This window comes from Boleophthalmus pectinirostris, unplaced genomic scaffold (assembly GCF_026225935.1).
Source record: "Boleophthalmus pectinirostris isolate CB_2022bp ecotype Guang Dong unplaced genomic scaffold, ASM2622593v1 HiC_scaffold_12, whole genome shotgun sequence".
NCBI lineage: Eukaryota > Metazoa > Chordata > Actinopteri > Gobiiformes > Gobiidae > Boleophthalmus > Boleophthalmus pectinirostris.
In genome coordinates, this window is record NW_026571018.1 from 7,047,859 (window position 1) to 7,075,631 (window position 27,773).

General features: G+C 39.0%; 1 protein-coding gene across 2 annotated transcripts in view; it reads left to right on the top strand.

Annotated features, from left to right (window-relative positions):
• Positions 1-27,773, top strand: part of zbtb16a (zinc finger and BTB domain containing 16a) — a 436,887-nt gene that overhangs the window by 390,176 nt on the left and 18,938 nt on the right. For both annotated transcript variants that reach the window (XM_020917836.2, XM_020917837.2), the window contains exon 5: positions 6,794-6,964. In XM_020917836.2, the coding sequence (XP_020773495.1) occupies positions 6,794-6,964 (171 nt within the window). The remainder of the gene's footprint in view (positions 1-6,793; positions 6,965-27,773) is intronic.

The following is a 27,773-nucleotide window of genomic DNA, read 5'->3' on the forward strand; positions in this document are numbered from 1 at the left end:
CTACTACACATAAGACTACACATAAGATTATACATGAGAATATATTTAAGAGTATGCATATAAGTACACAAGAATACATAGGACTACACATTACACACAAAGTACACAGGAGGACTACATACTGTATAAGAGTATACGCACAAGTACACAAGAGTACATAAGACTACACACTAAGTACAGAGGAGTACTACTTATAGGACTACATCTAAGACTACACATAAGAGTATACAAGAGTATACACATAAGTACACAAGAATAAAAACAGGAATAGGAATACACATAAGAATAAATAAGAGTATACGCATAAGTACACGTAAGTACATAGCACTACACACTACACACATAAGTACAGAGGAGTACTACATATAAGAGTATACACACATGTACACAAGAGTACAAACAGGAATAGGTATACATAGAAATACACATAAGAATACATACAAGTACACAAGAGTACATAGGACTACACACTAAGTACAGAGGAGCACTAAATACAAGACTGCACATAAGAGTATATACAAGAATATATTTAAGAGTATACACATAAGTACACAACAGGACATAGGACTACACACTGCACACATAAGTACAGGAGAGTATTACTTCAATCCAATCCACTTTATTTCTATAGCACATTTTACAAACAAACAGTTTCCAAAGTGCTGCACAAATACACAATAACAATAATAAAATGATAAAATAAACTCTCAGATTTAATCTCTATAGTATTAATATACGTATATTCTTGTGTATACTCTTACACTATATTTAAGAGTATACATATAAGTACACAACAGTACAAATAGGACTACATACAAGTATGATAGAGTACATAGGACTACACACTAAGTACAGAGAAGTACTATTTACAGGACTATATATAAGACTACACATGAGTATACATACAAGTACACAAGAGTACACAGGACTACATACATAAGTACAGAGAAGGACTACATAAGAGTATACATGAGAATATATTTATGAGTAGAGATTTAAGTACACAAGAGTACAAATGGGAATAGGTACACATAAGAATACACATAAGAATATACACATAATTACACAAGAGTACATAAGAATACACACTACACACATAAATACAGAGGAGTGCTACTTACAGGACTACATAAATAAGAGTATACATAAGAATACACATAATAATACATATAAGATTATTCACAGAAGTACACAAAGTAAACAGAAGTACACACAAGAGAGCACTTGGAAGTACAGACAGGAGTACACAGTTACAAAACCCGTACTTACCTCATTAAAACAGACCTGGATTTATGTTTTGTTTCATTCATACATGTTTGAGTAACCGTTTATTAGTCTGTCTACATCTCCAAAGCTCAGAATTGTCTGTTCCACCTTGTGATGTCATACGTTTTTTTGTCTGAAAGAAAAACTAACATGCAGGATTTGTGTGTTCAACAAGTGTGGATGAAAAAAACACAACTCTGGGCATGTTTGTGATAAGAAAACATTATAAAATAGCTCAGAAAATAGCGAAATCTGGGCCCTTTAATGCAGGTGTTTAGTATTCTGTTACATACGTTTTCTCCGCAGTCACACATAAGTTCATTTCAAGTAGTTTACACGTCTCGGTCCCTACGGCAGCCTTGGAGGGACACACTTACAAAAAAAGTTCCAGCTGCCGTCGACATCATAGCTCCGCACTTTGTCAATATTTACCTCTCCAATTCCATTTTTGCTCCTCTCCGCCCCTCCCTCAGCTCCTATCTGCGCTCCCTCCATCACTCCCTTCTCCCCGTTCTCCGTCTTCTCTCGCTTTCTATCATCCGACAGTTGAGTAAAGTGCGCTGCCAGACAGTGATTGATCCGGCGAAGAGAGAGAGCGAGAGAAAGACAGACAGAGAAAGCGTGAGAGAAAGAGAGAGAGAGCGCTTCGGCTAGCCTCCCCCCTCCTCCTCGTCCTCCTCCTTCTCCCTCTCCTCCTTCTCCCTCTCCTCCTTCTCCCTCTCCCTCTCCACCCACCAACCTACGAACAAGCGGCCGCTCTTCATAGATTTTTAAATTAGTGTCAGCTTTTGCCCCAAAGATGTGTTATTGACGGATGAAATAGAAACCACGCAGGCAAACAGTGGCGCGGCTCCCCCCTTGAGTTTTGCCTCAGCCTTGGTAATTGAAAAAGTGCAGAGGGAAAATATGTGAGTGTGTGTTTGTGTTTGTGTGTGTGTGTGTGTGTGGGTTTTGAGCTTGTGTACGAGCTCGGAACGCCGCTCTTTATCTCGGCGGAAGAAAAATGGCGAGCGCGGAGAGAGCGGATTGAAGTGTTGCGGAGGAGATGTTTATCGGCGCGCGCACACCTAGGCCCAGACAACAGTGTTACAGGGCGTATAATCCTGGAAATACAGAAGAGAGAAGCAGAGAGAGAGAGAGGAATATGATCAGAACTACTGTTATGTAATAGTAAGGACTCATGTGAGGGAGTGTGTTTACAAAGTGAACTTGTAGCGTGTTGTAGCAGCAGATTGGAAGAAATGCTGAAGGGATGTGCAAACTTTTTTCGTTAAGGGTCTCAAATCAAAACGAGGAACACAGACTGATGGACAATACGGCGGATAATTTAAATACACGGATTTTTAACAGGTTAGATTGAGCCACTAGATGTGTTTTCAAGCTTACATCCTCAATAAGACACTCTAAACATTTGATATTGGCTTTATCATGGTAGATTTTCAAAAACTAGTAGTTGAAAAAGTAAAAAGTACTACTTAAAGCAGGGATCTGACTCATCAGCCAGTTTAATTTCGTGGAAACCGTCTGACCTTGCAGCATTAGGATTCGTTCGCTCAAAGGAAGATGGGTACTTTTTTTAGTTAACCATTCTCTATTATTTGGTTGTGACGTATGAAATGCGCCAAATCCTGTAGGAAGAAGGCCAATAACATCTTTCCCCGTGATAAAATTCACCAAACATTCTCTTTTTTCCAGCATTAAGTTCTCGATCTCGAGAATCGTTGCCAACACAGAATGTATGTCTTCGTCTTCATCCATCTCGACGCTTTGTTTACTGTTATTCTGTACCACAAAATGGACCCAGACAGGCGCTTGAGTTTGACGTCATGGTTTCACAGCTCTTCGCTGATTGGCCGATGGGCGGTCTACAACTTCCGGGGTTCTTGCAAACCGTCTAGTGTATTCTGATTCCTGACCTAGTCGCTGTAGAGAAATGAAATTGAATGGAGGGACTAGGTGACAGCTGCCTGGCTAATCAGTAGCTCTCCACCCACTTCCAAGTAGCTCGCCAAGCGATTAATGAACTATATATATATATAGTGCTGAATAACTCAAATTTGATTAATTGATTTTCTTTGTAAAAGTATAATTTTGATACCTAATTCAACTGGATAAGTAGATAATGGGTTATGTTTTATAGACATCTGACTGTAGCTTATCTTCGGCTTACCATGCCTCCTGTATTTACAAAATTTCTGGCGGCTGCTAAAATTAGTAGCTCTCTGGCATTTTCATTTTATACAAAGTAGCTCACAGGAGGAAAAAGGTTGGAGGCCTCTGACTTAAGGCGATATGGGCCAATAAAAATTGGTTTTGAGGGCTGGATTTGGCATGTCTGGTGAAAAATTTTGATCTGGGAAGAAAGTTAGAACCAAAAGTGTTTTTGACAACATTTTAAAATTTGTATTTGTAACACTTTTTGTAACTAGTTTTGGGACAACATATTATGACATAGATCTTAGAATAAGGTTTAATTTTCATTTTCATTGAAATTTTCGTTCAAAATCATATAGGCCTATGCATAAGATTTACCTCCTAATGTTTAGTTTTTGTCTTTGGCCATAATTTACTATAATTACTGTAATTTAAGTTTTGCCCCATTAACCACCACTTTATAATAATTACACTTTACCACGTTTGAATGACTAACTATGGGACCATTAGTCGTTTTTGAAGTTTGTTGTGGAAAATGGAAAAACAACTTTTTTAATATTATTATTTAATGGTTGAATAATATTGGTTTACATCATGATGGAGATTTCTACATGAGTTTTCAAAAGCCTGTAAGTTCAAATACTTGAAGGAACTATAAGAAAACACTTGGCCTAAAAACTCATATAGGGGTACAGCTAACAACAACTTGCATTATAACAAGCCTTTCCAGATTCTCTGACACGAAAACATTTTATATTTAGATGCAGATACAACAGAGCAGACTTATTTTTACCTCAAGTGCTGCTTATACAATATATCTGTACTGGAGTATTTGAGTGAACAAAACATGCAATAAAACTACTTATTTCAGAAATGTATCTATTCAGTAACAATAAGTTTAGAATTGTACCGTGTAATTTAAAGTTTCCTCCGTAATGAAAAGGCTGTGAAGTGATTTTAGGTCACGCTGTTGCATAAAGTGGTGCATAGTTTAAAGCCAAAATTTCCCGTCGTGTGGAGATCCTCTGGAGGTCCTGTGCTCCTCTGGGACGAGGTTCTGTCCCATGTGAGAGAATCAAACACAGGAAGCAGCCCTTACGCCCCAATTACCTCCAACTTTTACAAAAACATCTGTGCCAAAACCTGCACAACTTTTAACAACTATTTTGGGTCATGTCATTTCAATTCCCTTCCCTTTTGCTTGTGTTAAAGGTGCACTGTGTAACTTTTTTGGTGAGACTGCCACATGCATAGACTGGATAAAGAAGTAGACTAAGGGCCTGTTTACACGAGAACACTTGCGGCTAAAAACAACAAAATATTTTACCTAAGTGCCTTTCGTTTAGACCAGGGGTGTCAAACTCAAATTCACAGAGGGACAAAATTAAAAACTGGGACTAAGTCGTGGGCCAAACTAAATATTTATTGAAAAATTTTAACAACATCTGCATGTTTTCTCTTCTTTGGAGATATGTAATACTAAAACTTTTCCTATTAAAATAAATGTTTAATAATAGTTTTGCTTAAACACTGAATCCAGAACAAACCCAATATAAAATAATAACAAAATTTTAAATAAATAATGTCTTTATGGACGATCTGTAACTCCTTTTTTCCCACAAACCAACAACTAGTCAAAAATGACAACTTGCTTCAATGAAAATCCAGTCTTTCAACTATGAACAGTCAAAAATCATAAAGAAAACATTCATCCAAGCTCAGTTTACTAGACTGTGATTCATGCTGATACACATGGGTCTAAAGCAGATACAAATACTTGGTATCTCCTCTTAGATACAAGTTCATCAAAGTAGTAGTATTAGTAGTAGTATTAGTGGTGCATGAGCCATACTGGCATTGCAGCCAGCGCGGGCCAGCTCTAATACACATTTGATATGAGCTTGTGGGCCAAATTCAATAGTAATGCGGGCCAAATTTGGCTCTTGGGCCTGAGTTTGACATGTCTGGTTTAGACAGTGACAGCATTTTTTGGGGCTTAAAAATGCAAAAATCTGAAAGCACCCTCCAGAGTGAAAAGTTGAATACATACAGTACACAGAAACAAACTTGTCGCCTGGCATGCATACCCAATCCAATTCCACACACTTGTGCGTCAACGTATGCACGCAGATTTCCTCCTGAAAACACTCATCTAAACACGGAATAAAAAAGTGTAGAGGCGACACCACTTTTGCTTCTTCTGTTCAGACCGTCATCATATAAACGTAGCCTAAGAGAGTGTGACATTGTCCGTAGCATTCAGCTCCAATCAAATGAAGCTCTTTGGAATTTGGAACTGAGTTCATAACAGGAATAAGATTTGATTTATGGATAAAATCACAAATAAAAACACCAGGATCACGTAGAGCGGGTTAAGATGAACATTTTAAGATAAACATGAGGAGCCTGACAGCAGCTGACACATAGAGACGGGTGACGTTTTTGTCAACATAAAGTGAAGTGAAAAGTAGAGTCTATGGAGCCAGAATTGCACCCATACTCACTTCTTATCTGGAACGTGGCGACCAGTGGGTTAGTTACTGCTGTAGAAGATTCCAGCTTGTCCATGAAACAGTGGAAGTAAAAGGCTGGAGACCAACTGGACGTCTTAAGCAGGAGAAGTTTATTCACCATGTGTTAGTTTCAGAGTAGTTTCACTATAATTAGCTCTACCCTGCAAGCAGATATAAGGAAGTGTCCACCGGCATTCTGACCCGAGCTAAGAAAACGTGTTCAACCAAAGAAACTTTTGTTCTGCTGACGAATAGAATTTCTCCTTTGCCATTTATTTCCCGTCAATTGAAAAGTCAAAATAGTTTGATTTAAAAGTGAACACAGTGTGATCTTTGAGTATTAAAGCCCCTTGACTCTGCTTCCAAAGGAGGAGGAGGTTTATAAAGCAAGTGTGGTGAGACTGAAGGCCAGTAGGCACCAGTTAGATAAAAATATGCCACAGTTTAGACAGTGGTATGCCAGTAGTATGCATGGTGTAAATATAGCTTTTGTGAGTCAATGATAAACTGAGATGTACATGAAGGATAAATTACTTAAATTCTTTTACAGCTATGTCCATTTATATATGTATACACTTTATGGCCACACACTCGTCTCCATGGATATGTTATTGCTTTGCCTGGAAAGTTCTACAATATGGCAATAGACTCCCACTTGCATTTATTCAGTTACAGGTGTTATTGCATTTTTCTCTGAGCAATCAAGCAATTAAGTTTAGTGTTTTTTAGGGGCAGCTGCGCTAATGTGACCAAGTCTACATCACTGCAAAACCTTTTATGGACCAGTTACACATGCAGTAATAAAACTACACTTGTCTCATTAATCTAACCTTACATTGTGTTGCTTTGTGTGTGTGCAGGCTCTGACATGGCCATCTTCTGCCTGCTGTGTGGGAAGCGCTTCCAGACGCAGACGGCCCTGCAGCAGCACATGGAGGTCCACGCCGGGGTGCGCAGCTACATCTGCAGCGAGTGCAACCGCACCTTCCCCAGCCACACGGCCCTCAAGCGCCACCTGCGCTCCCACACGGGTAAGACCACGCAGCTGTTCAGTACCGTGCACGTGTTCACTTTAAACATGCACCTCTCAGAATTTACAAGTGAAATCATGCAGATGGTCAGTACCATACAGGAAGGCAAGGCAAGTTTATTTGTATAGCACAGTTCGTACACAAAGTATTTCAAAGTCATTTACAGAATAAGAAATACATGAAAATCTCAATACAAACAAATCAAAACATAAATAGTAATCATAAAAGATTCTTTTTAAAAGTTTTCTTTTATGATGACATTAAGAGAGAAGAGTGCGTAATGAAAAATGAAAACCTTTCAGTCCTTTGCAGCTAAACAGAAACGGATTTAAACAGAGTCAAAGTAGAGTCCTGTCTCACATGTTCAGCTAGACCGTTCCTGGTTTTAGCTGCATGAATCTGAGGGCCTGTTTACACGAGAACACTTGTGGGTAAAAATGACAAAATATTTTATTGGAAGTGCCTTTTGTTTAGACTGTGATGGCGTTTTTGGGGCTTAAAAACACAAAAATCTGAAGCCACCCTCCAGAGTGGAATAGTTGAATACACTCCTCCGTAGTGTTTCCGTCTGTTTCCACACTGCCTAGGATGCAAAACTCTGATCAGATCTGCTCAGGTTGCATACACATTTATTTCACATACATACTGTACACAGAAGCAAACATGTGGGACCTTCAAGCTTCTCTGGCAGTTCTAATAAACTTACAAGAGGCATCACAACAAATGTATAGAAGATACAGAATGAACAGAGAAGGATCTGGCACGCAGACCCAATCGAACTCCACACAATTTTGCGTCATCGTATGCACACAGGTTTCCTCCTGAAAACACTCATCTAAACGTGGAATAAAACATGACGCGACACCACTTTTGCATCTTCTGTTCAGACCATCATCATATAAACGTAGCCTAAGAGGCTGACTCCCTGTGTTTAGTCCTGACTCAGGGCACCAGCAGGAGGCCGGTCCCTGAGCTCCTCAGAGTGCGAGATGGTTCATATGCCACTAAAATGTCACAGATGTACTTTGGTGCGAGGCCTTGGAGAGACTTGTGCACAAACAGAGCCGCTTTAAAGTCTTTTCTCTGAGGTATTCACTAATAATAATAATTTTATTTGTTAGGCACCTTTCTGGACACTCAAGGTCGCCAGTACTATGCAGGATTTAGATGTTCAGTTCCACACAAGACCATGCAGATGTTCAGTTTACACACTCAGACACGAGTGAGTCTGCAGATGTTCATTTATAAAGCCACCCCTGCTCACACACAGATGAGACCATGCAGCTGTTCTAGTTTATGCATACACTTCTTCTCCTACACAGACAAACTGCTCATATTCAGCTCACAAGGTCACGTACAAGACCATACAGCTGTTCAGACTCTCAACCCACTTCTACTCACAGACCGCTGAAACCTTACAGCAGCTCAGATCCTCTCGTCCCTCCTACAGCTATTCAGATTTACCACAGTGCCACATATAAGACCATGCATCTGATCTAGTTCTCGAAGCTCTCCAGCGCCACCTCTGCTCACAGACGAGCAACAGCAGCTGGGCTAAAAGCAGACTGCAGTTCAGGTTAGGTGAAGCCAATTACCTGTGCACTGGGGGGACTCTCGCTGAGAAGGAAAAATATAAGTAATCAACATTCAAGGCTGTCTGTGTGTCTGCGTGGACCCAAACAAAAATATCTCATAATATCAAAGTGAAGAGCAAAGATGAAAAAAACAGGCTCAAATCAGTTAATGTGACGTCCATATTTTGCTTTTATTTTAGTTAATTTTTTTGTCTGTGAATGTTTCATGTAGATTTTAATGCCAATAACATACCTACTGTTTTTTTAAGTAATTATTTGAGAAATTATTTTGTTTAAAGGCTCTGTATCGGATTTTCTTAGTGTCTTAAAAATGTGAAAAAACTAAATTTGTGGTCCAAAGTTTTTCCTCACTTATCTAATTATTCACCATTAAAGAGTTTATAAGCGCTTTTCAGAACTTTCAGAAGAGCAGAGTTTTGGTTTTATGCCGACTAGCATGCAAACGTGCACTTCCTGACAATTAAATGGTTTATAATTAGATGTAGATCGGACACAGTGGACATATTTTGACCTCAAGAGCTGCTTTTACAATTTTATTCAATTCTGTGCCTTTTTTTTTTTTTTTTTTTTACATGACAGCAAAAAAAAAAAAAAAAAAACTGGCTCCAAAATTGGAAAATCTCCTAAATGTTTTCAGTGTTGTAATTTATTTCACATGACCTTAAGGTTTGGATTTATATTTTAACATGTTGCCATTCTAATTAAGAAGCTTCTCTCAGATAACGAAAATCCAACCACAATCTGCAAAGATAAATCCGACGCTATGAGCCAGAAGAAAGTGGGTCACACGATTTCTTTTCACAATTTTATTTTCGATTAGGTTACATCGTCTTAAAAAACCTGAAAAGCAGAAATAGTTAATCATTTTTAAAGGTTTGCAGTGATCCAAGTTATTCTTTTATTTGACTTAAACATTCAGTGCATCTTAATTATTCAACAAAGAGTTTATAAGTGCTTTACAGAACTTTCAGAAGAGCAGAGTTTTGGTTTTATGCTGACAACTAGCATGCTAACGGCACATCCTGACAATTAAATGCTTTATAATTAGATGTAGATAGGACACAGGTGGATATATTTTGACCTCAAGAGAAGCTTTTACAATTTTATTCAATTCTGTACTAGGGCAAGAGACAAAATCAAAATTGTCTCCAAAATTGTCATGTTTTTTTTTTTTTTTTTTTTAATGTTATAATTTATTTCACATGACCTTAAGACCAAAATCCACAAAGATAAATCCCATGCTGTGAACCAGAAGAAAGTGGGTCACACAATTCCTTGACAATTAAATTTTTGTTTAGTTTACACCGTCTTAAAAAAAAAAAAGTTTGCAGTGATCCAGAGTTATTCTTCATTTGCCTTAAACATTCAGTGCATTATAATTATTCACAGCGACAAGATTTTCACAACAATTTTTTTGCCGTCATGGTCCTCCTAAAAACAACTAGCATGCTAAACGCGCACTTCCTAATTCTCGGAGAGCAAATTGCTTTATAATTAGATTTTTTTGTTATTTTTCATGGAGTCTAAAAGTGAAAAACTGCGTCGCACACAGGTCACGCTTCTTGCCTTGGACCTCAGTATAACCATTTTATATTTTTCATAGACACATCAGGGTTTTAAATTTGGAGAAAAAAAAAGAAACAAATTGCTAACCTATGCATACGTTTGGTAACAGTCCTTTCAGGCGTCCAGCTTGGCGGTAATCTGTTCGAACGCTTTCACCTTTGTATCTTTATCGCCGCGTTCCCTCAATGGGCCTACACTTTTTCCAACCTCACCCCTCCCCTCGGCGAGTCCGTACAGCAATTTACGGTGGCGCGGCGCGTTTTGTTTACAGTATTTCACCGTGTATTAGCGTGAATGATGTCGCCCGCGCGAATAAACCGCGTTCATTTCGCCGGCATCGCAAATGAGCCGCTAGCATATTTACACTAGCTGTTTATCCCCCATCGCGCCGAGGCCATGCAGCTATTCAGTCCGTCGGAATACAAACAAATAGATCCCATTTTGCGAAAGAGGATGCTCGTTTCGCTTCCTACCTCCTCCTCTCCTCCCGCCCTCCCTCCCTCGTTCCCTCTCTCCCTTTAGCTCGCCGCCTGTCTGTGACCTTAAATAGCAGTCTCGGTGTCACATGCGATTTCGCTCAGTGGCGCGCGGATAAATATTTGAAAGGAGAGCCAGCGAGATGAGAGCGCTGTCCGGGCTATTTACAAGTCAGCCCGGATGCAACGGTTACAGGAGAAAAAAGGGAGAGGAGGGAGAGGAGGGGGCAGAGAGGAAAAGCGGCGGGGATGGAGGGGGATGAGGAGGAGGGGGGGTCCGTACCAGAATACACGGGCGATAGTAAAACAGTGGTAGCAGTTGTCGAAATGTACACGCAGGATTTTTATTTATTGCATTTTCGGTGTTGTGAAGCAGTGCCGTTACCGTGAAAATCGGTGACATTTGGAATAAAAAAACGCAAAAAAATAAATAGCCAGAAGTCTGTATCCAATTTTTTATTTCCCCATGTTTGAGCAGAATGTGTCTTGGCCTAGTACAGATATTTTGTATAAACAGCTCTAAAAGTCAAAATAAATCAGCTTTGTGTTGTCTTCATCTACTTATAAAGCGTGTACTGTCTGATAATCAGGAAGTGTGTGTTCGCATGCTAGTTGTTAGACAGTTAGTAGCTTCAGTGTGACTGAATGTTGTGGGAAAAGCTTGTGTATACCTCTAAAATGTGAATTTATTAAGTATTATTAATAGAAATGTAACGATATCCAAATCTCACGGTACGATATTTTCACGATATGCATCTCACGATACGATATTTATTGCAATATTTTGATATAGTTGTAGATAGGACACGTTTTTGCTTTTAAAATACCCTGATAAGATTTTGGTGTGAACTTTTACTGTCAAAATCTCAAGAATTCAAGTAAAAAACTTCATTCTGTCTGAACTGAAATGAATCATGGGATATGTAGTTCCCGAAGTGTATTGGCTATTGCAGCTGTAAAATGACGCATTTAAGCAAAGGAACTTGTGATTAGATATATTGTGACGCCCCACGATATTATTATTGTGAGACTTTGTCATGATCTGCATGTAGGTCTGCAAGAAAAAGTTGTATACCTGGATCTGTGACCTTATCGTCTTTCTGGATCAGCATTTCGTCTGAATATCCTGTCCTCAGTAGGGCCAGTGTTTCTATGCTTATTCCTTTCACTACTTCATGAAACACTACCGGTCAAAAGTTTTAGAACACCACAGTTTTTTTGTGTTTATTGTGTCATTGCACCTGAAAGCATAGAATAAATAAGCAATTCAAGTTGAAAAATAAATCATGGAATCAATTTATAGACCAAAACGTATTCTAAACTTTTGATTCATGAAAGTGTCCATCCACCTTTTAACAGCTGAACACACTCGTGGCTCGTTCTTTTTACAACAGAAATCAAATATTCTTCAGAAAGTTCTTCCCAAGTCTGTTGCAGAAGTTCCATAAATGTGTGGCACTTGTAGGTTGCTTCACTCTTCTGTCCAGTTCATCCCAAACCAGCTTGATGGGGTTTAAGTCTAGACACTGTGCTGGACACTCCATGTTTTCAAGCTCAACATCATCTTTTTTTTTTTTCCTGAGGTAGTTTTGGCAGAGCTTGGACTTGTGTTTTGTTATCTTTGATCTTTTTTTGTACCATTTCAAGCTCTTCATTGGACTTGCACGACTTGAATTGCAATAAACAACTGGAAAAAATGGGGTGTTCTAAAACATTTGACCAGGAGTGTATGTGTGAATTGGGCTTTTCTGTGTTTACAAAAATGAAAACAAAGCACAGAAACAGACAGTCCTACAGCCCAGACTGAAACGTGCTACAAAAACACAGACTGGCCCACCTATCTCACTAGAAATGTTAAAATGTTGACATGTTGTGTATAATTTCTGATCTTTCTGTAATTTTTGTATTGACTATTTTGTTCCAATGTTGCTGGATCAATTGAATGTTGAAAAGAAAAAGAAATGGGCTACGTTTAACCAAATCTGCAATTAAACATTAAACCAAAATCTGCAAAGATAAATACGATGCTATGAGGCAGAAGAAAGTGGGTCACACTAGTTTACACCGTCTTAAAAACATAACAAAACTGAAAAGCAGAAATTGTTAATTTTTAAAAGTTTGCAGTGATTCAAATTTATTCTTCACTTGCCTTAAACATTCAGAGCATCCTAATTATTCACCATAAAGAGTTTATAAGCGCTTTTCAGACCTTTCAGAAGAGCAGAGTTTTGGTTTCATGCTGACAACTAGCATGTGAATGTGCAGCTTCCTGACAATTAAATGCTTTATAATTAGATGTAGATAGGACACGGTGGATATATTTTGACCTCAAGAGCTGCTTTTACAATTTGATTCAATTCTGCGAATGGAACGCGCTACAGAAAACGCAGACAGGTCCACCTATCTCACTAGAAATGTTGAAATGTTGACATGTTTTGTATAATTTCTAATCCTTTGGTAATTATTTTATTGACTATTTTGTTCCAATCTTGCTGCTTCAATTGAATGTTGAAAAGAAAAAGAAACAGACTACATTTAATGTCCAAATAGATGACTTACGGGGACCTGATTGTTTAAAACTTGAGTAATACTGATTGTTAAGAGACACGATCACTCAGTCAACAATAAAATATCCTCATTAATGTTTAATAATGTCCAAATCCACCTTTATTTTGGGATTTACGAATAATGTCGATTGACTTGGGTCGCGAAGGTTTGTGACTTTTAAAATGTGGGTCCCCAGAAAAAAAGTTTGGACATATACGAAAACGTGTACGCGCAATTACAAAACTGAATGTGCATTTTATTTACAGTGCAGTTATTCGTGCTTTGGAAGAAGAAATTAGGTCAAAACAAAAAAATACAAAATAAAATCTGAAAAAATAATAATTCTCTTGTAGAGACTCAGTATTGTGTCTGATGCAACTGGGTGTAACGTGCGCCATTAAATATTCTAATATGTTTGAAGGTCACTCAACTCATTTCTCTATCTTCACATTTGTTATTTTTAGGGACCATAGCAGTTGAAGGCGCAATTCCTGACACACTGACACAGATTGTTGCTGTGTCTTTGAGCAAGGCACGTCGCCAAGCATGTATAAACATCGCGGTGTGATGGTGCGATCAGCGGGAAGAGTTGTTACAGACACATTATGCTGGAATTTGAAGTTAATTTACACCAAGCAAAATTGCAGCTTAACTTGACAATTTCAAAACGCTATATTTGACGTTCTTTTGCACCACGTCTCTCGCGATGTCACACAAGCCCTCCTTTGTATGCGCATATGACAGGCCAGACTAATATTTTTTAAAATGCATATTATATTTAACGTGTCACAAAAAGTCTAGCTGCTTTTTTCCAGTTTTTATACATACGCTTTTGTTTTTTTTTAAATTTTGGTGACATTTATAATTTTACTTTTACAGCAAGGATAATATACAGTACATAGAGGTAATTCCGTAATTTACCAAGCAACCACAATGTTTACAAGGGCCAAAACCTGTTCAAATTGCACGATAATTATCATATATTTTCATTAGTCCAATAATAACACTTTAAGTTTATTCAATGAAGGTTTGAACTGTGAGAAAAATGCAGTCTTTGTGCGGAAATTGCCCCCACATTAGGGATGCATTGCAAAAAAAAAAAACAATATCTTGCTAAATTTAAATGGCTGAAATTAAGAACAAAATAAGAACAAATAAAATTATCTACCAATGGAATAAGAGCGTTTTTCTTAATTCAAGCAACATTCGATTTTGTTTCGTATTATAAATGTAAAAAGTTTTAGTTTTTCTTATTTTAAGTGTAGTGAGATGTGTTTTTGTATTTTAAGGGCCTGTATACATGAGAACGCTTGCGGGTAAAAACGACAAAATATTTAATCGGAAGTGCCTTTCATTTAGACGGTGACACCATTTTGGGGCTTAAAAACGCCAAAATCTGAAACCACCCTCCAGAATGGAAAAGTTGAATACACTCCGCCGTAGCGTTTTTGTCACTGCCCAAGATGCAAAACTCTGGTCAGATCTGCTCACGTCGCGCACACGTTTACATCACATGCATACAGTACACAGAAACAAACATGTCAGATGGCATGCATACCCAATCAAATTCGACAAATTTTTGCGTCACCATATGCATGCAGATTTCACGAAAATGCTCATCTAAATGAGGAATAAAAAGTGAAGATGCGACGCCACATTTGTGTCTTCTGTTCAGACCCTCATCATATAAACGTAGTACAATAGTCTTGTTCTACTGGCAGATAATTTTACTTGTCAAGTGAAATTTACTCAAATCATGATAAAATTTTCTTAATTCACAGTGTGGAAAAGTTTTAACCTTAACGCCCACTGTCACAAATATGCGACAATCCAAAGACAGCAGCTGCATTCCAACAAAATATTCCTAGGAACCTTTGGCAAACACTTGTCTGTAGTTGTCGCAAATTTGTAACATACCCAAATTTAAATTTATTTTTTATTTATTTGCTATAGTCAAATTAATAATCTCAACTTGATTTACCATGTACTTCAAGGCAAAAACACACACAAAACATTTTATTTTAAATTTACATATATATAAATTCAGGCATTAAGGGGTTAAAGTTAACTGCTGCTTTCTGTATTTTCGGCAAAGAGAAATTAAATTTGTCAACTGGGCCAAGTTTCAATAGGCCTAGCTGACAAACAAAAACTGTAAACAAGTAGATGTGTTAGTTCCAGAGTAGTTTCAGTGTAGTTACCCCCTCCTTTCAGGCAGTGTCCACCAGCATCTGACCAGAACTGAAGAAGCAGGTTGGATGAGCTGCGAAAATTTTGTCCAGTTGACTAATTTAATTTCTACCTGACTGAGGACTGAGGGATTTTACGTACTTCCTGTATTTTTGTACTTTTATTTGTTTGTTATCCACAAACTGTCACTTAACTGATGTAAAACTATGATAAGTATTGCTCGTCCTATCCCCCAAAACTTAGTCGTAATTATAAAAACACAAAAAGCTGGCCTATGCACTTTAAAATTTCACGTAGTCACTTTTGTCTGCAGATTGCGAAATTTAAAAAAATAATCAAATACAAAATTACGCTAGTCTACCCTTCATCACAGCTATCCCAAAATAGTCCCGAGCCCCTCCCCTGGACCAGACAGAGCACGACGCGGTTACACTTTGATGTTAATAATCTCATTCCGCCCCATCCGCCGGAGTCAAAAATAGACGGGATGATTCAGGCTGCGGGCTCACCTACACAAGGGATGTTTACCGCCGACAAAAAGTAGTCCCTTATCTCCTGACAGGGCCGGCGGAGGGGTACAGACAGCTATAGGGGTTTTGTTAAAGAAGTGCCACTTGAAAGGAGATCCGGCTCGCAACAGGTTTGATCGAAACAAAGGTCGTGTGAAGGTCGTGGAGTAGATGAGCAGAGGGAAAGAGATTTGTGGTAGTTTGAGTAGCACTAGTAGTATGGTTAGGTTGTGAGAGAAAAGTATAATTATTAGGAGTGGATAATACATTTATTTTGTGTTATTTATTTATTTTTTATTATTATTTTAGATGTATTTTTATATTTATTATTTATTTTTTTATATTTAATTTATTTTAGATTTTGAATGTATTATTATTATTTATTATTATTATTATTATTTATTTTTTATTTTTTAGTATTATTTTTAGTATTAGTCGCAGTTGTTATTGATGTTGTAGTAGTAATAGTAGTAGTACTTTTGGTAGTCAGAGGTATAGTACTTAACAAAATAGTAGTAATAGTAAGGCACTGTACTTGTCTTAAAATGTGAAAAACAAAATTAGTTTGCAGTAGACTTGTGCAAAAATATTGGAACCTCGATATATCATATCGTTTAATTTCATGATACTGTATCGATATCATGGGCTGCTGTATCGATATATAGTCAAGGGTATTTTTTGGTATATTTTACTAAATTTTTTTTGTGAAAGAGCTACAATTTTGTTGCTTGTTTGGAGAAAAGGAAACTTGTTTACGCAGTACATTGGACATACTCGCTTTTTTGAGTAAAATAGGCTTTTTATTAACTTTTCACAAACTTGTGGTTTAATATAGACTTAATATCACAGAAATGATAGAGCCTTTGTTTTTCCCGTACCGTATCGAATCGATTTGAAATGTATCATATTGAATCGTATTGAATCAAAAGTTCACTGTATCTAAAAATGTATCGTATTGTGGCCTGTGTATCTGTGTATGTATCGTATCGGCAACTTCTCAGTGATACCCAGCCCTAGTTTACAGCGCTTCAAAGTTAGTTATGCATCCTAATTATTCACCATGGTAACGCAGTGTAATCCTAACAATAACTAGCATTCAAACCACTGATTTCCTGCTTCTCATACAGCAAAATGTTTTATAGTTAAATGCAGACAGCACACAGCAAACATATTTGACCTGCTTAGGCAATATATCTGTGTCTGTGCGAGGGGTGTGTAAAAATATCAGAATATCGATATATTGTATCATTTAATGTGATGATACAGTATCAGTATTGAAATTTACCAAACATTCTCTTTATTCTGGCTTTAAATCCATGATCTGGAATTGTTACCAACATAGACTGTTTTACTCTTCGCTGATTGGCTGGTGCCCGAACTCACACTTCCGGGGTTTTGCGAACCATCTATTGTATTTTGATTCCTGGCCGAGTCACTGGAGAGAAATGAAAATGAGGGGAGGCACTAGGTGGCGCCAGCCTGACTACAGTTTTGTTGCTTGTTAAGAGTTTATGTGTCACATTTGACATTTTCACTGTTTTGAGGATTAAATGTTTGTGTTTCATTTTCACTTTGCACAAGAAGTTTTAGTATCACAGCCATGATTTAGCTTTCATTTTTACTGAGCCATATCGAATGATTTGAAATATATCAAATTGAAAATGCACTGTATCGAGATATATATCGTATCGAGGTTTGTATCGTATCGCCAAGAAGACATACACTCTTTTGCTCAAATACATGAGAGAAACAAACTGTATTTGGGCCTGACTCATGGTAAGAATCTGTCTTTTGTGAGGTGCTTTTTCACAATAAAACCACCTTTAATTGGGTAAATGAATATAGATATGCTTAGTGTCATACTGAGAAACATTTTAGAGCAATAACACCTCCACGGTGACAAAAACCTGACAAAACCTCCTCCAGAAAAGCACCACAGCGCACCTTTAAACAAGCACATCCATCTCATTCAACACGTTTAGCATGACAATCGCATCGAGCTCACTCTGCACTAGATCACCACGCTGGCTCGCCTCTTTTCCAGTTTAATTGACCCTAAATCTGTAATCTTCCCGACCTGGCAACCCTTTGTTCATATATCTTTTGTTTTGTTTTTTACGCAGGTTTAGCTTCATTAATATTCCGATGTCGTCCGGCGTTGTTGTTTTGAGATCACAGCTGTATTTGATAGCCGGGCATGGTTAAAAAAAGGAAGAGAAAAGGGGTGAGGGGAGTTTGGGGGGGTTGCCGAATCAAGCGAGGAAGAGGAGGGGGCAAAGGCGTAACATGTAACGTGATTTACAAGTCCTCGCCGTGCGTAATGACGGCCAGGCCAGTGTCCGCGGGTGCTGGGGAGAGATGTGGCTGGAAGTGGCCAGAGGGGAGGAGGAAGAAGAAGAGGAGGAAGGAGGAGGAGGAAAAGAGAAAGTAGGGGAGGGGGGGTGGAATGGGTGAGACGCAGGTGGCGGCGATCAGGGGCACCCAAGGGTCCACTCGGCACGTTCCAGCTCGCCGTGCCGGCCGGGTGCTCGCGTGTCTGCTGTGTGGGGGACGCTGGAGGAGAGAATGGTGGAAGAGGAGTCGGAGTTAAGCGGTATTTGTGATGTCGGTAGAAAAAGACGGGTCAGTTATTTTAAAGGAACATTTTTTTTGTGTGTTTGTTTTTGTTTTTTTACGTATTTGACCAAAATTTGTCTCGCCCCAGTACAGATATATTGCATAAGCATCTCTTTAGATCAAAATAAGTCCGCTTTGTGCAATCTGCGTTTAATTTTACAGCATCTTATTGTCCGATAATCAAGAAACTCATCACGGTGAATCACTGTGCAAACTGTTTAAAATGAACTAGTTCTGTGTTTTTTCACCCTAACCTTTAAAAAACCAGGTACAACGCCTTTAAGTTGTTTATAAAATCATAAATGTGCCTTTAATTTGAGATAAAATTGAAAGTGCATCATGTAGTTTTTCTAGATGAGGGTCTGTAATTGTTGGATTGAGGCCCTTGTTCTTTGTAATTATTATTTCATATATTTCTCTTAGACATTTCAGGCAATCTGAACTACTGTACTGTCTGTTCAGGCCTTTTAAATTCTATTAAAAGGCCTGGTATAATTTCACTTTATTCATTTTTGGCACATAAATTCATAGTACAGTTGCTGGTGGGCCATGTATATCTATTTTTTGGTCATTTTTTTACATTGAATATGCTAGTATTTCCCAAACTTTTTTTTTTCTGGGAACTCATATTTTAAAAGTTACAGTCAACAGACATTATTCGTAAATCACAAAATAAATTTCTGAATACTATTGAACATTAATGAGGATATTTTATTGTTGTCTGAGTGATTGTGTCTCTCAAAACAATTAGTATTACCATATTTTTTGGATTATAAAGTGCACTGATTATAAGGCACATTAAGCAAAACAAACGAACGACACTTGAGACTTGACTTTTTTATTTCCTACGAGGAGAACTCGTATACATTGAGTAATAATGTGTTTAATGCAGCTTTGCACACATTTGTTTACGTCTTACAGAAAATAAACTTAAAACCTCCTGGCTCATTTGCATAAACTGTAAGCAATAAACAAAAAACAGCTCACTCCTCCCTAAAGAACATGAATCAGTGGAATATATTTGGTTTGAGTTCAGTAAGCACAAACATAATTAATACATAAGGCGCACTGTCAATTTTTCAGAAAATTACGGGATTTTAGTGCACCTTATACATGAGTGTGAAGGAGATGTGTGCTACAAAGTCTAAATTTGAAGATTTCCCTTCAAACCGTGCCCTGTCTTATGCTGTACAGTTATATAAATATCTATTTTACTTTTAGAAAGAAGCATTTTATGGAGCTAAATTATTCCCTGATTGTGGTGAAGATGGACTGGCGTGGGTAGTGTTGTGTTTGAGTTTTTCCTCAAGTGAAGATGCAGCCACTATCTGTGTGAATGTTCATACTGTCTATGTCAGCACAAGGCGTACTGTCAATTTTTCAGAAAATTAATGGGTTTTAAGTACGCCTTATAGCCCGAAAAATACAGTACTCAAGTTTTAAACAAGGAAAAACAGTAATCAGTGTTCCCCACAGAAAATTGGCTGGGCAAGGCGGTGCTGCTGAAAAACTGAGGAGTGTGGGGATGTACAGAGATGTATGTATATGTATATGTATATGTATATGTATATGGCAGATCTACATGCAGATTGTGAGAAGGCGACCCACCTGAGGGACCCAGTCTTTGGGAAACAATGGAATATACTACTAGATTCTAAATAATGGTGGTATTAAAGTATTACAGTTTCAAATCTCATGTCTGGTTTCTTATAAACTCATCGAAGTGAATAATTAGGATGTCCAAAATGCTTTATGTAAGTGAGGAATAACCTTGGACCACTGTGGACAGTTTAAAATTTTTCGTTTCCAGGTTTTAAAACGGTAAAAATCAGGTACAGCACCTTTTAAAACCTGTGTTAAACTACTTGTATAATTAAAATGTAGTAATCAGAGCGTTCACATTTGATTTTTACCTCACTACATCACCTTGACACCACCGCACTGAAAAAAACATTTAACTTCCGTCTTTCTCGCTCTGTTCTTTTTTCTGCCGGAGAGGTGGAAGAAGACGCAGGTGGCGAGGATCGGGGTGGTGGGGGACGGCGGGAGGGGGGGGGGAGGGGGCACCCAAGGGTCCACTCAGGCCTCGGTGCGCGTCGCCCCTGCTGCCATGTGGTGACAGGACGGTGCGGGGTGACGCGGGGGGGGGGATGAGGATGAGGAGAGGAGGGGGGGGGGGGTGACACTCACAGGACTTGTCCCATTATTGAGCGGGCCCCCCGGAGGATAAACCCCGACAAAATGAAGTTCTGTCTCTTCCGCTGCAGGGCCTTATCTGGATTACATGGGCTCCGGGTGTGTACAGAGATGCGCCGGGGGGGACCTCTAGTGGCGACGGGAGGAAAGAGGTCGAGCTGTTGGTCGAATAAGTCATTTTATTTAAAGGAGCTGTACGTTTCCTGCGTTTGTTCAGTTTTTAAAAAGATACTAAAGTCACAACTGGGCCTGTTCTGCAAATTAAAAAAACTGCATACAAGTTTTTCTCGTTCTCAGTATACGGACAGGCTTCTCTGACGATACGATATCACGATATTTCGGTTTTTGTTACATCTCTACAGAAAACATATCGTATCGTGGCCAATGTATCGAGATATATATCGTATCTGCAACTTCTTGATGATACCTAGCCCTTGTTTGCAGTGCTCTAAAGTTACCGTATGTATTCTGAACAATCTAATTATTCACCACAGTAATGCCCAGTAATCCAACAAACTAGCATTCTAATCACTGCCTTCCTGCTTTTCATACGGCAAAATGTTATAATTAAATGCAGACAGCGCACGGCAAACAGGTTTGATCTGCTTAGGCAATATATTTGTATCTGTACTTAGGGTGTGCAAAAATATCAATATATCTTATCGTGATTAATATGATGATACAGTATTGATATCGAGGGCTGCCGTATCGATATCTCGCCAAGAGGATTTTTTGGTATGTTTTCCTAAATTATTTTGTTACAGCGCTACAGTTTTGTTGCTTGTTTAGAGGAAGGAAACTCTGACATTTTCACTGTTTTGACGATTAAAATGTTTGCGTTTCATAGTCACTTTGCACAAGAAGTGGTTTAACGAAGACTATTAGTATCACAGACATGATTTAGCTTTTATTTTTTACTGAACTGTATCGAACCGATTTGAAATGTATCGTACTGAATCGAAAATGCACTGTATCGAGATATGTATCATAATGGCAACTTCTTAATGATCCCCAGCCCTCATCTGTACATGGGAGAAGACATACAGTTTTTTTGGCTCAAATACATGAGAAAAACAAACTCTATTTGGGCCTGACTCATAGTAAGAATGTGTGTTTTCTGAGTATATGGACAGGCCTCACGTGAAAGCTCAGAACCTCCAGAATTCACTGAGCTGCAAAGGCGTCCTCTATTCATTAATTTGCTCTTTTGTTGTCTTTTTGTTGTTTGTTGTCTTTTGTCTATACTTCAATTCATGGTACCAACCAAAGCAGTTTTCAGTCTCTGCCTCCTCTCTCCCTGAGCCATATCTAGTCTTCTGGTCTTCTGGAAGTTGTTACAGTCCATTACACTGCGTTATGTTCTTGTAATTACACTATTATTACATGGTATAAAGGTTAATACAGGTCCCGTAGTACTTAGACAGTACTCTGGATAGTTTATTATCATTCTACGCAGCGTACGAATATTTCTCTCCCTCCGTTTTCCAAAATAACATTGTGCACACAGCATCATTTTCCAAAAAGTTTTACATCAACCTGCATAAATACGCCATCAAACGCCGTCGTAACTACGCCAAACCTCTGGACGGCACCTGGATTAGATTCAAACCTGTAGCTTTTATTTCATTACAGTTCAAAGTGTTACTCCTTGAAAAACGTGCATTACTGAGCGGGCTCGCCTCTCCATAGATCTGTTAAAGAAATGGTAAAGTTGCTGACCTCCAAGCCTCATTCGTCTCTGGACATGGATATGATTCGTCAGCTGTGTGTGCAAATGCTCCAAAAGAAATGCGACTGCTGCTCTGAATGCTTCCGTGATCATCGTAAACACTGGTCGCACTTTTTGGCGCGTCAGCTCCTAAAACTCTATTTCTATCTCACTTTACACGCAAACGCCAAACCGTAGTTTTCCCAGAATCTCCACTCTAACCGGAGTTTTTGGAAAGATTTGTTTTCAGAGGCGAATTCACCGTTTGCGTGTAAAAGATGGGCACAAACGAAGGGAAATGTCTCTGTTTTTAAAAATACGTGTACGTGTAAACTGTGTCTGAGTCACGATGGCGGCAAATGTGGATTTTTTTCTGAAATGGTCAGTATCTGTATTTAAATTTCTACAGAATGATCTATGAGAATGATTTTATTTGGTGATAGAAGCTGGAGTGTTGGTTTAAATAACTTTACACACTCAGTACTGCCTGATGTAAAGAGTGGAATGTTCTTAGCCATTACAGCCATACTCCGAGTCTCATAGGGTCATGCCAGTATCATTTTATGGGTTTATTCACTTAGAGAACTGACGCACGTATTGACATTGAATTGAAAGTCCTTACGAAAAGTACATAGAGCATAACAATGTATGATTTAAGTGCGTTTCATTATTAATATTTAAATATACTTTAAGTGTGTTTAAGTGCACTTGTGGTTTGCAGTGATTCAAACTTGTTCCAAACTTTCCTAATGCAGTTATTCAGTTTTGTTGTGTAGATTTATTCTTAATTCTTATTCTTAATGTTCAAGTTGTTTGTTATTTATATATTTCTGTGTTTTGGTTCTCAAGACGATAATCCAATCAGAAAGCAGAATGAGCTTTACGTGAGTGTCTCATTTGGGTTGCCATGCAGTTTCAATGCTTTAATCCAGTTGGTTTAAAACTAAAAGGACTCTCTCTGATCTGAATAGTCACTACCTAAACCCCAGCACCAGCACAGCCAGTCATGAGTCAATGCTAGTGCAGCCTCTGCAGCTCAGTGAGTTAATTTTGGAGGTTTTGAGCTTTCACATGAGGCATCATCTGAGAAAAACTTGTATCTGTTCTCTATCTGCAGGTTAAGATGCTGCCAACTCATGTTCTTTGTGATTAGAGGTGTGCAAAAATATAAAAATATCAATATATCTTTTCGTTTAATGTAATGATACAGTATCAATATCGTGGGCTGCTGTATCGATATATTGCCAGGAGTATTTTTTGGTATATTTTACTAAATTATTTTGTTACAGCGCTAAACTTTTGCTGCTTGTTCAGAGGAAGAAAACACATTTGACGCTTTTGCCATATTTGATGATTAAAATGTTTGTGTTTCATATGAACTTTGCACAAGAAGTGGTTTAACAAAGACTTTAAGTGTCAATATATGGCACTGTAATCGAAAATGCACTGTATCTAGATATGTATCATATCGCAGTCTATGTATCGAGGTATATATCGTGTTGGCAGCTTCTTAATGATACTCAGCCCTTGTTGTGATTGTAGTACCTTTTTTAAAACAAATACGACTCAGGCACAGTTCCCAATGAGTGCAGTTCAGTAGTATCCAGGCTGGCACCACCTACTGCCTCCACTCAATTTCATTTCTCTCCAAGGACTAGATCAGGAATCAGAATACACTAGATGGTTTGCAAGAACCCTGAAAGTGCGAGTTCTGGCACCAGCCAATCAGCGAAGAGCCATACATTCTGTGTTGGCAACGATTCCCAAGATCGAGGATTTAAAGCCAGAACAAAGAGAATGTTTGGTGAATTTTATCAAGGGGAAAGACATTATTGCCCTTCTTCCTAAGGGATTTGGAAAAAGCTTAATACATACATCGTCACCACCAAATAGCAGCGATTGTCTACATTAAAAAAAGTACCCGCCTACTGTTGAGCGAACGAATCCTAATGCTTCGAGGTCAGACGGTTTCTACAAAGTGAAACCAGCTGATGAATCATAGACCAATGCCAACAGACAGACACCGAAAACAAGTGTTAGTTTCAGATTAGTTTCAGTGTAGTTAGCTCCTCATTTCAAACACTCACAACTCATTTTCAGATATAAGTCAAGTGTCCACCAGAAATCTGACCCGAACTGAAGAAGCAGCTTGGATGGGGTGCGAAACGTTCAAAAAAACTCCAGTTGACAGAATTGAATTTCTCCTTTGCCATGGATCGTACCTGGACAACTAAGCAGGCTGCATGCAGTTCCTTTAACTTCTTGTATTTCAACAGCAAGTACTTCATCATACACATCTCACCATTACAACTCCAGCACAAACAACAACCCCCCCTCCCGTCCTCTTTCCCATGTGACATTTAAACACCATCGCCCTCGTCGCAGAATCAACAGGACATAAGCATAAACAGGTCTCCATAGGTTCCCCGGCAGCCTAAGCAATAGCATCGCCCCTCTCCCCCGTCTCCCCCCTTCCTCCCCGTCCTCTCCTCTCCTCTCTGATTGGAGCCCTAATTAAAGGCAGGTGAATCTGGTTCCGCGTCGTTGTTATTCCGATGGTGTAGCGCCGGGCCCTCCATGATGGATTGTGATCTTCGGCATCGCTAGAAAGAGCATGGCGAGGAGTACGGAGGCAGCCGCTGATAACTTCATGCAGACAAATAAATACTGTCACTTGTATTGATTTTTTTTTTTTTTTTTTTTTTTTTCTCCCCCCACTAGCCTTGGCTCTTTCTGGCTTTCCGTACACTCCCTCATCAGAATTGGACACTCATCTTTCAGAGTGTTGAGACTGAATGAAGTGGAAACAAAAAGGGGAAAGAGTAGACATAATGGAGGCGTCACTGAAATAGGCTAATGCTACAGCGAGGTAAATGAGAAAGCAAAGGATGAGAGGATGGGTCAAATGTAGAACAGTACATCTTGAACTTTGTGTAAATTATGATTAAAGAATTGACTCTTGTGAGCTTTAAGTCATGTTATAATAACTGTTACCTGTTCATAAACATACCTGAAGTTGTGTTTTGGTTCATCCACACGTTTGAGTAATACTTTATTATTAGTCTGTCTGCATCTTCAAACCTAAAAATGCTCCGTTCCACCTTGTGATGTCATGAAGCGGTAGTTTTTAAGTGAGCAGCTTCTTTTACCTTTAGTTCAGTAGAGCTTGGCAATCCCAGGACTGAAATGTTCCAAATGATTCTAGTGAAATGTTATACCGTTTAAAAACACAGTAAAGCACTTCTTTTATTACCAACATGACATCACAAGGTGGAGCAGCGTTTTCTGCATGAGAGGAACTCAGCCAAAGGGTTTGTGCGTTAAACATGTGAATGAAACAAAACACAACTCCAGGTGTGTTTGTGATGAGGAAACAACATTATAACATAGATCAGAAAATGGTGTGATATGGACTCTTTAAGATTTCAGTCTGGTTGAATAATTAGATGTACCAACTGTAAACTTTATGAACTTTCAGCGACAGTGGATCAGGTGGTAGAGTGGTTGTCTTACTGACCTGTTAGTAAGTACACCGCACACCGGCCAATCAGCGAAGAGCTGAACCAACCTGAGTTGCGATAGCAGATTGCATACACTATCCTCCTTTGGACTTCCTCTGTCAAATGCAAACTTCACATTTTTTACTGCACTTTTAATTCTCAAGTTCATCTCGCAGAAACAACAATGATCGTTGACAGACATGTTCAGTCTCTGCTTTGTTTGCTGTTGTGTGTGCAATTACTTGAACACGACCAAATAGCAGTGATTGGTTAAAGCAAAAAAGTACCTGCCCACTGTTGAGCGAATGAATACTAATGCTTCGAGGTCAGACAGTTTCCACAAAGTGAAACCGGCTCATGAATCAGGCTATGACGCACTTTCCTAACGCAGTTATTCAGCCTGATGAGAACTTTCCATCTTTTAGAAAGCAGAGGGGTTTTTTGTGCTTTTTGGGCAGGAGTAGCTCAGTTGTTAGAGCGCTTGTCCACTGATCTGAGGGTTGGCGGTTCAACATAAAGATCATTGGTTGAGCGCTCAGATCCACTAACCCACAGGTCGGCAGTGCGATTCTAGCTCCCAGAGATGAATGGTGTCGATGAAATGTCTGCGTACACTGGTGTATGAATGTAGTGGTTCCTTGTTGTAAAGCGCTTTGAGTGCTTTGAAGATGGAAAAGCGCTGTATAAAAATGTGGCCATTTACCTTTTGTTATATTTTGGTGTTTTGGTTCTCAAGACGATTATCCAGCCAGAAAGCAGAATGAGGCTCAAATGAATCTTTCATTTGCGTTGCCAGTTTCAATGCTGAAATCCAGATGGTTTAAACTTAAAAGGCCTCCCTCTGATCTGAGTGATCACTACAGCCTCTGCAGCTCAGTGAGTGAATTCTGGAGGTTCTGAGATTTCACATGAGGCACACACTGATGTACTTGAAATACTTGTACGTGTCCTCTGTCTGCTGGTTAAGATACTAAATACTAAAATAAAATGAAATGTGCTGTAATTTCACTATACTATCCTCCATACTATCCCCCATCTTCCCTCATCTATCTTTAAACCCCTCTGCGTAATCACCCCAAACACCAGTACTGATGCTACTGTACGAGCGGCGCATTGCAAAGATAACCCCCGATAAAATATGCACGACGCAACCCCGAATCGTCTCTTAACAGCGGCCCACATAACGAGAAACGCAATTTATTCCTCTGCACGTCTCCGCTCCGGACAGCCACGCTAATGAAAGACATAGGTCATTGACGGCAACTTCAGACCTGCACCGGAGGAGAGGATCACATTAAATATCCACAACGTTATAGAAAGATACAAGGTGGGGGGGGAAGGTTGGGGGGGTGGGCGCTATACCGACGCGAGGAGCTGCACCCTCATTAGAAGAAGCAGTTGGCGAGATTAGGGTCGGAGAGAGCTTTGTCCGCAAATCATAATGTCCCCCCGATCAGTGACATGTGAATATCCATTAGACAGGAGGAGGCCCGCGAGGGACGCACGGAGATCAGGCTGGAAGATTGACTGTGGAGGAATGCGTGGTCCGCTCGTGTGTAAATGAAACGTAATGGAGGGGGGTGAGGGAGCCGAGATAATAGAAAAGGCATCACTGTTAAGACAAAACGCGATGTAAGCTGCGGGTTTGGAAGAAGATTGGAGACTACTCAGAGTCGAGGTACAGGTATTAGAACAATAACTTTTTATAGGAAGTCATATTGTACTGGGCAAAGATTATAGACCGAGCTATTGTGGTCAAATGGAAGCACTCAGAATCACATTTACCACACACTACTGTAAGAGAATTTAAGTAATTTATCCTCCACGTACATCTCTCAGTTTAACATTGACTCACAGAAGCTATTTTTACACCATGATCTTCTCTTGGCAGACCATTGGCGTGCCA